Source organism: Silurus meridionalis, chromosome 4 (assembly GCF_014805685.1).
Source record: "Silurus meridionalis isolate SWU-2019-XX chromosome 4, ASM1480568v1, whole genome shotgun sequence".
Taxonomy (NCBI): domain Eukaryota; kingdom Metazoa; phylum Chordata; class Actinopteri; order Siluriformes; family Siluridae; genus Silurus; species Silurus meridionalis.
In genome coordinates, this window is record NC_060887.1 from 30,231,035 (window position 1) to 30,244,116 (window position 13,082).

General features: G+C 38.0%; 1 protein-coding gene across 1 annotated transcript in view; it reads left to right on the forward strand.

The window, feature by feature from the left end:
- Positions 1-11,795, forward strand: part of gfod1 (glucose-fructose oxidoreductase domain containing 1) — a 33,264-nt gene extending 21,469 nt beyond the window's left edge. Inside the window, exon 2 of the mRNA XM_046848085.1 lies at positions 7,835-11,795. Within this exon, the coding sequence (XP_046704041.1) occupies positions 7,835-8,757 (923 nt within the window). The 3' untranslated portion in view covers positions 8,758-11,795. The remainder of the gene's footprint in view (positions 1-7,834) is intronic.
- The last annotated feature ends 1,287 nt before the right edge of the window (positions 11,796-13,082 follow it).

Consider the following 13,082-nt stretch of genomic DNA (forward strand, 5'->3'; position numbering starts at 1 on the left):
TTCTTGTTTATGTTTATGGCAGTCGATTTACCACCTTCGGAGATGTTGAGGTTGTAGTTCTATGATTGAGGGCGAGTCCAGAGGGATGTAGCCACAGGGTAACACTCTGGAAACGAGATATATTCATTCAGATATATTCATGTTGACGTATGAAATTTATCGGGTTAAAAACGAATCGTTATGTGTTAATAGGACAGGAATATATTTTAATCTGTAGTCAGTGATTAGGTACACACCTGAACAGCTGAACAGTCACTCATCAGGAAACCGTAATACAGTTTAGCTAGTTCTGCTTTAAGTGCAAAAGAGGTCAATTATTGTGATTTCCATATTGAGCACGTTTTTTTTTTATACAAGCAACTACGGCCTCAAAGTAACAGCAGGGTAAATTATAAATTGAAGTATAAGTGAGTATTGTGCTCTGTTTAGACCTACTGAGAAAACAGCGTATTACCCACATTGTGTTTGAACCTCTTCCTTCCTCTTTCACTTTTTATCAGATTTTATTTGGCCACGTCTTTTTTTCTGCATATAGCGGTTTGATTTTACCTCTACTAGCTATCAGTGTATGTATTTCTGTGTCGATTTATCTGCCTCTTTCTGAGTTGTTAGGCAGGATGAATGTGTAATTACCCCCTTTGTGTCCTTTCCCTCTAGTAGCTCGCTCAATTGTCCTCCACCCGGGCAGGCTGCATCGAGCACATGCTTTTCCCTGCTCTCAGTAGAGCAATTACTGGGCTGACTTGTGAAGCAAAAAGATCTCTTGACTGAAATTACTTTTCATAATGGATTTCTGTCCAGAATGGCCAAAAAAGGAGATGTTGTTTGTGGGTCAGATATCATTTCAGGGTGGTTAGCAGTACCGTATGTTTAATTTCTCAAACTCATCTCATGCAGAATTGTTAATGGCAACTACAGTCCAAATCCAGCCTTAGAGTTCTTGGCTTTCTTAGTAACTTCATGGATCTTTAATCTGTTCATGTGGAACCATCCCCAGATTCACTGAGTGGTCTTCAATTAAAGAGAGCCCCATCCAGGGATGTCAGGATGAATCAGGTGGACCTCAGACTAAGAAAGGGAAAGGATCCTTGCTCAGTGGTACTATAGGAGCATGTTTAACTTAACAGAGAGGGAGAGTTTGTAGGTGTATAAATTAAAATACCGAACCTTAAAGTCTAAATGCAAATGCAAGTCTATAATGTGCATGCCCATTTTCCATTCAGCTGAATTTTATTTGTATAGTGCACATAATATTGGATATTACTACAAGGCAGCTTTACAGAAATTTGGGCATCACCCCAAAATTCCTAAGAAACAAACTTAACAGGCAAAAAACATCCTCTTCAAGGTGACACCAGGTTGTAAGATTAAAAATGATTGCCGTTCTGAAGATACTACCTACTACTAACATTATCACATGCTATGGACAATGATTTCAACATTTTTTTACTGTAATAATAAAAGAAATCGTTATGTAATGGTGCAGTAAATGTTGAAAATGTTCAATTGTCACTTTTTGGGCGTTTTGTTGTTTCAACAACGTTAATGTTTTTATTCTTCAGTACAGGAAAAAGTAGACACGAGATTCTGGTCAGTGGTAATTGCTGCAATGCCTTCAGATGTGATAGAGTTTTAAAATGGATAGCATTATTCTTTTAATATTGTTGTGAAGCGAGAGTGGTTAGATCAGAACGTGCCTTTTGCTGACAATCCAAACGAGAATACAAAAGTATAGCCAGAAATCAGCAGACCTGAAGGAAGGAAGTTCAAAAATACTCAGAAGGCTTTATCTGAGTGAGCTGGTAGATGTAGGTGAGTGGGGGTAATATTCTGTAATCTGTACTGGATTTAAGTGTGTCTTTGTAATGTTCAGGTGAAGGCATGGTTCCTGGATTGGAATTCGATTTGAATGAGGATTTGATGCAAACAAAAGATTGTGCTCAACGTTAATTCATCTTGCTTTAGAAGCCTGAAGTTGTGACATAGAGGTGTGAAAAGGCACCTTTTGGATTTCACTCCATGTGGAGTTTTGGACATTGGACCTCTTTAAATGTTTGAAGGCTCTGTCATGGAGAAGCTGGTGTTCTATGATCTATGATGATCTGAAATGTTGAGCTATTTTATGAGTTGCTTAGTAGATCCTGGTTCCAAAACTTCAACTGACTGTATAAGACTGTAGAAAGGATATTACTCACAATCGTACACTCCGGTGCTCATGTTAGTTTTCACTCTCCAGTGTTTTGTATTATTTTAGGATTTATGATCACACTCTTGATGTCACCCAAATGAGGATGGGTTCCCCTTTTGAGTCTGGTTCCTCTCAAGGTTTCTTCCTCATAACATCTAAGGGAGTTTTTCTCGCCACAGTCGCCATGGCTGCTCATCAGGGATAAATACACATCGTTCACCTTAACTGTTAAATTCTGTAAAGCTGCTTTGAGACAATGTCTGTTGTGAAAAGTGCTATAGAAATAAACTTGACTTGACTAGGATCCGGATTGGGATACTAGGACTCAAGAAAAATGTTCATAGACGATAGTAGTTTGTACTCATTTTGGCAAAAACAGACAGTAACAGTAGAAAAGGTGACCTTGAATAACATGGGAGTGAGCTGAGCATTATGATGCTCTTACTGCATCTGGTGTAAATCAGACATCATTTGTTTAGGAACAGCCATGACCTTATTACAGTCTTTATATTTTGGAAATAAGTTGATTCATAGCAAAAGTGACTGCAGGAGTGTGTGTGACTGGTGAGAAATCTTTCATGAGCATAGCACGATGGATTAGTTAGAGACAAGCATTCTTGTGTCTGGCCTGTGTGATTCATTTAAGCTAAACTGTTATATATTCAGGCCACACAGCTGTGATCTATGGCTGGCTGGCTGATTTATGCGTAAGGTAGCAGTAAGGATTTGAAAGCAGTACCTGACCCGAGGTTAACCACTGCATCACTGTGTAATTCCCCTTAGGCTTACATGAAGTTTATGCTTTATACATCATGACTCACTTCTCTTGATGATCTTTGGTAGTTTAATCACTAGCCATTGCTATTTATGTATATTTGCAATTACCTGGATGACATTATGTGTATATTTTGTGTCAAGTTGTGAAGGTGAAGCATATATTTTAGTTGTCCTCTGTCTTAAGGGTTCTGAATGCTTGCGTAAAACAGTTAAGAGACTGAGACAGTTTGCTGAAATAGATACATAGGTGGCATGGGTTAACCTATTTTTTTTACCTCAGATATAATAAAGGATGATTGTGATAATCGTGTCTGGATATTTGTATGTTTAATACATAGATAAAAGAACTAAGATTAATGAGAATGCCTTTCACTCTGTCACACACAGCTTAGCTTTTAAAATGGCAGTGCATTTGCTAAGAGAACTGTGGGAGATGTGCACACGCTGCAGGAGTGTTCGAAGGCAGAGTTTCTATAATTGATGAGGACGGCTAAGCACTAATCCCAGAGACATTTTCCACTCCATTAGGGTTGAAGACAGAGTCTGTACGAGCTCTCTGACCCGGTGAGGGACAGTCGTGCTCCTGGATATCTGCAGATGTGCCCTTAGACCTCAAGTTGATTCAGGCCAAATAGTGATTTGAAACCTCATTCTGCAACTAGGCTGTAAATCCCATGGGACGGTGTTCCATCAATGTACAATCCATATAGAATTTGATAGGTAAGATAATAACTTGTGTCTTCTATAGTTCTTTAATTTCACTTTTTATGAATGATTTAATTCGGAAAATGGCCATTTTTGAAGGAATGAATGGCAAATAAAATTTGCCATGTTTTCAATAAATACACTAAAATTAAATAAAGTAATATTAATAGATACATTGATGAAAATCACATTGATTTGGTTCACAGGCAGCATCAACTTTTGCACAGTTCAACATTTATTGCCAAACCCTATGTTCTCTTAGAAGCTTGACAGTATTTTTGCATCAAGCAGGTCTATAAGTTGGTCTGCATTCTGTAGCATTGTCAGGATACCGATGGAGACTAAGAAATACATTTCCTCATTAACCACTGAATTATGTCACATGATACTTGATTGACATTTACATGAGGTACCTGATTCACAACATTCACAAATAATGAGCACCAGTATACTGTAAATGTCTTACATTTCATTGATTGTCTGACTTTTTTCTTTATAGGTTGTTGTCATTTCATGTCTCAAGGTTTTTGTTCACATACGTTTATGTTTATACATTTGCCCTTAAAATCAATCCCTGCATTTGCATCCACTTTGGCTCCTAATATATTGCAAAGGGCATCATCTAAATGCTATAAATGTACTAACATATGTCATATAATGAAATATAAATCCAAACACTCACATAAAACACACATTATCTTATGTTTACCTAAATGTAAATCAAGCCTCAATGAAATACAACCTAACATCTGGATTAAAGCACCAAAAATGCTAAACATTTGCAAGCAACATGCTACAGAAAAGGTGGTAGTTTAATCAGGCGTAGGTCTTGATGTTGTTGATGCCTGTCAGACAGACGCTTATATCTGATAGGCTGGGAGCTCATGAGGAGGACAGGTCTTCATGTCAAACATGTCTTCAGTGACTGTCTGGAGGCTCAGTGGATGACTTTCAGCTGTGGTGTGTGTTTGTGTCTGAGTGACAATGGTTTTTAAGATGTCTCATGTATAATACAGAGATGAATTACCTTCTACCTACTGAGTCCAGCACTGAGATATAGAGACAGTGGCATGTTTTTATATCGTGACCAGGACCAAATATCCCATAAGAAGAGGAATTATATTTAATTCAGTTTTAGTAGTTCCAACCTTGTATATGACATTTGTTTCACACATTCCTGTCCTCGTTTAATTGGTCCTCACTAAAATTGCTAAAAACATGGCATTCTCTACACACATGAACACAAATATGCTATCTTTGTGTGTGTGTGTGTGTGTGTGTGTGTGTGTGTGTGTGTGTGTGTTTGTGTTTTTCTGGTTTGGTCCCTGGAGATGGGTAGCATAATGAGCTTACTCTCTTTCTTTGTCTTTCTGTCTGTCTGTCTGTCTGTCTGTCCGTCTGTCTCTCTCTCTTTATCCTTTACTCTCTGTCATTTCAATCTCTCTATCTCTCTCTCTCTCTCTCTCTCTCTCTCTCTCTCTCTCTCTCTCTCTCTCTCTCTCTCTTTCTGGATCATATTTCATTTTTTTCTGGCAGATTTGCATTTTAGTATTCACATTACCAGATCCTGTTTCCATGAATAATAAAGACCTTGTCCTTGTTCTCACTGCAGTTTCCTTGTGCTTGTCTTTCCTAAGACTCAAAAAGAAAGTGTGTAAATGCCACTGCAACTGACAGTACCGGCATAAGCATTTGAGCTCGTACGGCACGCTCCAAGAACACTCAGAGCAAATGTGATTTACTCTTTTCCATAGCACTGGAGAGCTTCATTCAGATGAGACATACTAGCAAATGTAACGTGATATTCCAGTCTGTTTATGAATTTGAAAAAAAAAAATAGTGAAGTGATTGGTGCAGTCTCATTGAACAGCCACCACAATGTGGTGAAGGGCTGTAAGAACAGTATAACTGCTAATACAAATGTAATTTTTACATTTGTAAAAAATATACAAGACCGTATTTTAGACCCAATCATTTTGGAAATGTTTTTATTAAATAAAATTAAAACTGTGTGTCACGTCTAAATAAATATATAAACTTTCTTTCGGCTTCTCCCATTAGGGGTCGCCACAGCGGATCATCCGTATTCATGATCCGCATGTTCGAATTGGCACATGTTTTTTACGCTGGATGCCCTTCCTAACGCAACCCTCCCCATTTATCCGGGCTTGGGACCGGCACTACGTCTAAATAAATATATATTTTACTAAATAGATTTATGATATATTTTCACATATTTTATCATTTTATTGGACTTAAAGTTTACTGTTCTAGAATATTATAAGTTATAAACTATATTATTGTGTGAAACTGAATACATTTACATTCGATTTTGGGATTTTTAAATGTCAATGAGTAAATAAAGATTGAGGGGTGATAAAATGGTTTATTTACAGATTGCCGATATTGTTCAATTTAATTTACTTTTTTTTGTATTGCACTTTTAATAATAGAAATTGTCTCAAAATAGCTGTACAGAAATAAATAGGAATATGAATTCTACATTCATAAATTTGTCCCTATAAGTTTATCCCTAATAAGTAAACAAGTGGCGACTGTGGCAAGGAAACAGTCCCTGAGAGGGAGAGTGTGTAGTTGTATAAATTAAAATACCAAACCTTAAAGTCTTAATGCAAATCTAAAATGTACCCCATTTTATTTTCTACTTTCACACCATATATGGTTTTCACACTGCTTTACCTCACTTCCTGTGTTGTCCACAAAACATATAACACATTTGTTATCCAGTCTTTTCATCTTGTTATTAATTATATACCTCTATCTGCATCTGTCTTTGGGAATCAGCATGTAGGGGTGGTCAATGAGATGATTTGGACTAAAACAAAATATACTGTCTATTAAAAGCATGCTCGTTTTCCATTCAGCTGAATTTTATTTGTATAGTGCACATAATATTGGATATTACTACACGGCAGCTTTACAGAAATTTGGGCAAATCTCTAAATTCCTTATAAACAAACTTAACAGGCAAAACATCCTCCTCAAGGTGACACCAGGTTGTAAGTTAAAAAATGATTGCCGTTCTGAAGATACAACATTATCACATGCTTTGAAAAGAGGTTTACCATGTACAGAGTGAATAAGACTTCTGGGATAAGTTACAGTCTTTATGATTACAGCAGCAGTTCTTCGGTACAGTTTAGTTGATCTGAGTTATTTGGACAATTTCCAAAATTGGGTATCCACATGGAATTATCCATATCAACCCAAAGTGATGCACAGAAATCTGCCGGCAGAAGTAGAACAGCATTAAGATATACACGAGATGGACAAAAGTATTAGGACACCTGACGTTTCTAGCCATATGTGTTTTTTTCCCCAAACCACAAAGTTGGAGGCACAGTTGGATTTGGATGCAGTAAAATGACATTTTCCTTTTAATTAAACTGGGAGACCCAAACCTGTTCCATCTTGACAATTCCCCTGTGTACATATTAAGCTCCATGAAGATATGGTGTACATGGGTTGGAGTGGAAGATCTTAGGTGGCCTGCTATTGAGCTCTGCTCTCAAAGACTGTATTGTAAAAACTGGATTTCCTCCACAGTTAAAATTCTATTAATAACCTTAAGAACACTATCTTAATAGAGGCAGAAAAGCACAGGGCAGTTATAAATATATTCACTCTGGCTGTAACTGAAGTCTGAGGGTTTCAGTTACCTTAGAACAGATCACTGCTGGCTTCTCTGCTGTTACAATATATGTACCTATATTCTGTCATATACTAAGGGATTGTAAAATTGGGTTGGGAGATTTAATTTAATTTAATAAACCTGTGTTCCACTGTTGACTGTTGGGAGCTAATGGGAGGTTATCTGGGAAGTTTTTGTTCTGTGGGTCTCAGAATGTACATTGGTTGTTCCTCGACCAGGCCTTTTAAAGTACTTTAAATGAGATCTGCCTTGTGCCACTGAACAAACACTTTGTTTCATTTACCTTAAATAAAAGAGGTCAGTAGCTATAAACATTAATAATATCAAAAGAATTACCCAGACTGCCTTCCTCATCACTTCCTTTCCCCCCATTCATTTCAAGTTCATCCGGGTAGCATGTTTCATGGCCATCGTCATTGTTTGGCTTTGGCGTGTAACCAGATGACTCAGACTTTGACTAATCTTCTGTTCTACTCTCTTTATTCTCTAAGGTATTGGCAAGAATGTCATCTGCGACCGCACAGCCACACCGCTAGACGCCTTCCGTATGATGTCAGCAGCACAGTACTACCCCAAGCTGCTGAGCATTATGGGTAATGTTCTGCGCTTTCTTCCGGCATTTGTGCGCATGAAGGAGCTGTTAGAGGAGGGTTATGTGGGAGAGGTGCTGGTCTGCGAGGCACAGGTCCACGGTGGAAGTCTTTTGGGCAAGAAGTACAACTGGAGCTGTGACGACTTGATGGGCGGTGGAGGACTTCATTCTGTGGGCAGCTACATCATCGACCTGCTCACGTTCCTGACCAGCCAGCGTGCCGTCAAGGTGCATGGCTTCCTAAAGACGTTCATTAAACAGACAGACCACATCAAGGGCATCAGACAGATCACCAGTGATGACTTTTGCACTTTTCAGATGGTGTTGGAGGGTGGAGCGTGCTGCACAGTTACGCTCAACTTTAATGTGCCGGGGGAGTTCCGGCAGGAGGTCGTTGTGGTTGGTACAGCCGGACGACTCACAGTGAGTGGCACTGACTTGTACGGACAAAAGAACAGTGGTATGGGAGGTCGTGAGCTACTGCTCAAAGACAGCACACCTTTAGACAATGCCTCGCTGCCTGATAAGGCCTTTAGCGACATCCCCACGCCCTACCTCACTGGCACCATCTACATGGTCCAGGCTATACGACAGGCCTTCCAGGGCCAGGACGATCGGCGGACTTGGGACGGACGGCCGCTTACCATGGCCGCCACTTTCGAAGACTGTTTGTATGCTTTGTGTGTGGTGGACACAATCAAGAAATCCAACCAGTGTGGTGAATGGCAGAACATCGTAGTAATGACGGAAGAACCTGAGATCAGTCCAGCCTATCTGATAAGTGAGGCCATGCGACGCAGCAGGATGTCACTGTACTGCTAGACCCGCTTGACTGATGACTGAATAAATGTGATTGAAGTTGAAATGACTGGAATTGGGAGCTGGAATTGAAAAACGAACCCTGCTGAATTTTTATGTTTGATAAATTAAAGATGTGATCAGAAATGCAAACAGCAATATGCTCTTTCTCTTTTCTCTGACTGACACTGCTTGGAAGTTTAATCACACTGGATTCATGGAGGATAAGTGGAAATTTCACAGCAGATTCTTTTAACACTGGAGAATATCACACAAAAAAACATTTATCTGTGGCAAACATTGTTCTGACATTCTTGCATGGTGACGATTGTGCAAAAAAAACCCAATGGGCCGTCCTGTGTATATGTCCTGTGTGTATGTAGAGCATTACAAAAATCAATAGTTTGACTGGTAGGCCTTTTAGAGAGGAACTCCCTGCTGGTCAATCATGCAATAAACCTGCCTAGATATGCTTGTGTGTCTGAAAAACAAAAAAAAAAGTAATGGCACGTTTTTTAGCTCTGTTTGCAGAACACAGTGTAATCCCAGCATGCTAGTGCAAGTCTACTGTTCCTTCACTGTTCTTTAACATGAAGCTAGTCATCTTGTTTCTGAGCTTGATGTACTCAGCGTGGGATGCAATGGCAATTTACTCTTGCATGCGTAGACGAGGCTGTAAATTACATCTCAAACAATCAGCAGTGGCCTTAGTACAGCATGGGTAGGTGTTCCAGCATGCTGCCGCCCGCACTGTTCCAGTGTTGGAAATAATTACTATAATTAAGACCTAAGCAAACAACTGGTAAATGTGCTAGACATTAAACATAATGCAAAATAGTAAACACCCCTTTTGTTTTAAGAATTCATTCATAGTTTGCATACACTAAGTGTCATTGAGCTGTTACGTGACAGTTACATGAACAATATATAATATATTCTGTTTACAGAGTCAGATTCATAATCTGACATTTAAATGCCAATTTTACACTTCATACCTTCTCAGCTTGAGTTCTGTGGTAGATTTATGTGTTCTGATTGTGTGTCATGAGATTTTCATGTCTAGCGAAATTCTTGCACATTATTGAGGGCTAGACATAGTCAATTACATAGTCGGCGTCAATTATAAGCATAACAATATGTATACCAAAATATATTAAACTCAATGCAAAAAATTCCTACGCAATGCTTAGTGCTGTCTGGGCCAAGACATGATCGCAGATTAGCTGTTTTTAGTGCATAATATTTTAATGAAAGTTTAATTATCTGCTGTAATTAGTCATTAGTTCATTATTGTCTTATTACTAACATTGACCTAAAAGCCAGAAGATTTTTATTTTCATTTATTTAGGCATTGTTAATGTATTACAAATGTGTAATATCTACCACTGCTTGTTGTTTTTCTTTTCCTGTTTCTGTTCCAAGTTGGTAAGGTACCACTTCGGGTATTGCATGAGTGGCACAAAGGGTCAGATGATGATGATGATGATGATGGTTATAACTGGTGGCGAAAAGTTGCAAAGGCTAACATATAATGCAAAGACTCTCCACAGGATAGGTAGCAAAAAAATAAGTCTGATCACTGTCTTGTTTGTACAGCGTAACGTCACGCTACTCGTGCTGCAATGAAATGAAAGTTCTTGGCCGAAAACTGGAAAATTACTAGATTTTTTTTTATTTGGCTTTTTTCAGACTATAAACTAATTTATATTAATTTATTTTTCTTATAATTTATACTTAAATCTAAGTCTTATTTGAAGACCTACATGTTATTGAACTGTAAATACATTGCTGTTTTATAGCATCTTACATAAAAATTGTTAGTAGTGCTTGAAAACTGTGATGCACACATGCAGTGCTAAATCAAGCAGGTAACGAATCAGCTCCAAGTGCAGCATTGCCAGATTCCAGTTCAATTGAAATCCTGATAAAAATGTATTGATGAACATTTACAACTACAAACCTACAGAGATATTATTGAGGCTCCAAGTGGTTACATTTAGGGGGATTAAATTTAAAAGGGGATCTTTCTCAATCTGGCAACACTGTACAATTTCTGGTGCTGTGTTTTTAATGAATAAGCTTATTGTTGTGTTGTGTTATGGTTTAATATGCTGGATTCAATCTTTAAAATATAAAAGCAACATAACTTTTCTGTTAACCTTTTTTGCAGCATTTGAACTCTTTTGAGACCTGGATGTTGTGCTGGAACATTTTCGGACTCTAAAACAACTGTAATAATTATTACGACCGCTTATTCAACTGTTAAAAAGGTGTCTTGGCAAATGGATTGTAAGAGAATCTTATTTTGAGAAAGTTATTTTGACATTTCGTCAGGTTCGATTTTTTTTTCTTTTTAAGCTGCCTGTGAAAAACATCTGTTGTACATAATTACATGCATTTTTATACATGCTACGTGTAATATAGACATTTATTTTTGTGTTTTGGATGTTTCACATTGAAGTAGGTATCGTGTTTTGTTTGAGAGGTGCATCGATGCCTTTGATTTATACCGCTTCTCCAGGAGAGGTGCAGCACTTCCACTGTGATACTACTGTTACTGTCACCAATATCTGACTCTGTAGTTGTCTTTTTCTTTTTTGTTTAAATTGTGTCATTTATTTTCATGGCTTTAAGTTCACATAGTATAATATATTATGTTTATATAAGACTTCATTGCCATGAAAATCATCTCTGGGTGTGCATATTTCTTCCTAAAATGCTTTTTTTTTCTTTTTTTGCTTACTCGATTCCTCCTATACGTGATATTTGTGCTCGCGTGCATGCTATTCTTATAATCCTAAACAAATACGCATACCGTTTCCTGTCGACAGTCTTCAGTGACCTTTGACCTCGTTCTCGAAATCCTTTTATGTCGCTTCACTTACGTTTGCACAAAATGCACAAGTATAACAACCCCTTGAATTCGAATGTCGATCATGACAGGTTTTACATGTTTCATCGTCTGTTTTTTTTTTTTTTTGAAGAATGATCTTAAACTGTTTTCATGTTATTGAATCCTGAGATGTCTTTATGGCTAAATTAAACATGTCCTGCAGCCTGCATTTGCTATGCTTTCTTTTTTAATTACACACCCGCACAGGTCACAGCTCCTGTTCACTTCTCAAATTAAGCCGATGACTACAAATCATGTTTTTTCAAGGAAGAAATGCTAGAATAAAAGCCTAGGATTAGATCTTGAGCGCTAATCCAGCTATCAGCATCGTGCTAATATGAGCGCTCATTGAAATCACTTTTTTTTTGATGATTGGTGGGTGTTGTTTATGAAGTTGGATCTCTATTAATAACAATATGTTCCAAATAAATCAGAGATGCTGATTCCAGGCTAAATCGACTTTGTAGATGATATCAGACAAACATCAAAAAGCTTTATCTTATCTGAATTCACCGAAGGCAGATTTTATTACTGAGGTATCCAGAGATGATTTCTGCAGTGGTATGTTAAACAGGCTGTATTTGTATTACAAAAAATGATGTCTTTGGAAATAGGATAAATCAAAAGATGGTCTACTATGGGTTAAAAAAAAAAGATATGTACTAGAGTTCAAAGTCTGTCCTTATACAGCTTTTTGTTGTAATTCAGTTATGCAAATAGCATAAAATTGCAGATGTTCTGGAATTAGTGTGTTGTTATTGTGTCACGATGACTTTTACACCGCCCCCCTAAAAAAAAAAAAAAAAAAAAAAACATACCTGTGGTTATAAATCTGTTACGTGTCCAGTTTAATGCTCTTTCTAAACTCTTTTACTTTCTGTAAAAAAATTATTTTAAAGAAAAACACTTGCGGTTGTTGGATATCTGGATATGTTTGAAGTGTTGTTTATGTCTTCTAGCTCTTGTGTAAGTTTTTTCCTTCTCTTAATGGAGCATTAGCAAGCATGTCGAGTAATAAGGCGGGGGTTGGGGCACGCTGAAAAGGCCGAGACTCAACGGTCTGGCTTTGGCCACACTTCAACAGGACACACTCGGCTTTTAAAATTGATTCCGCCGAAACAAAGCTTTGACGGAAAGGGTGAGTCAGAGGGAAAAAGTGAATCCTTTTACCCGTCCTTGGGAAGCGATTAATGCATATCCCCCTCGACTCTTCCCACTTTGAATGATAAGCGACCGCATGATCCTGTGTAGGATGAGTTAGTGCTCATGTATTTGTGGGTTTTTTGTTTTGTTGTTCCTTCAGGTTAGAGGTATTTAGAGAGTAGAGATGATATGAGGTGGACATTTACACACCTTTAATTGTCATTTTGACGGTGAGGGTGTTGGTCTGTTCCCAGCCTGCTTCAGTATGAAAAGACTCCGAATTCAAAGAAGAGCTTCTTCGGCTGCCTCAGAC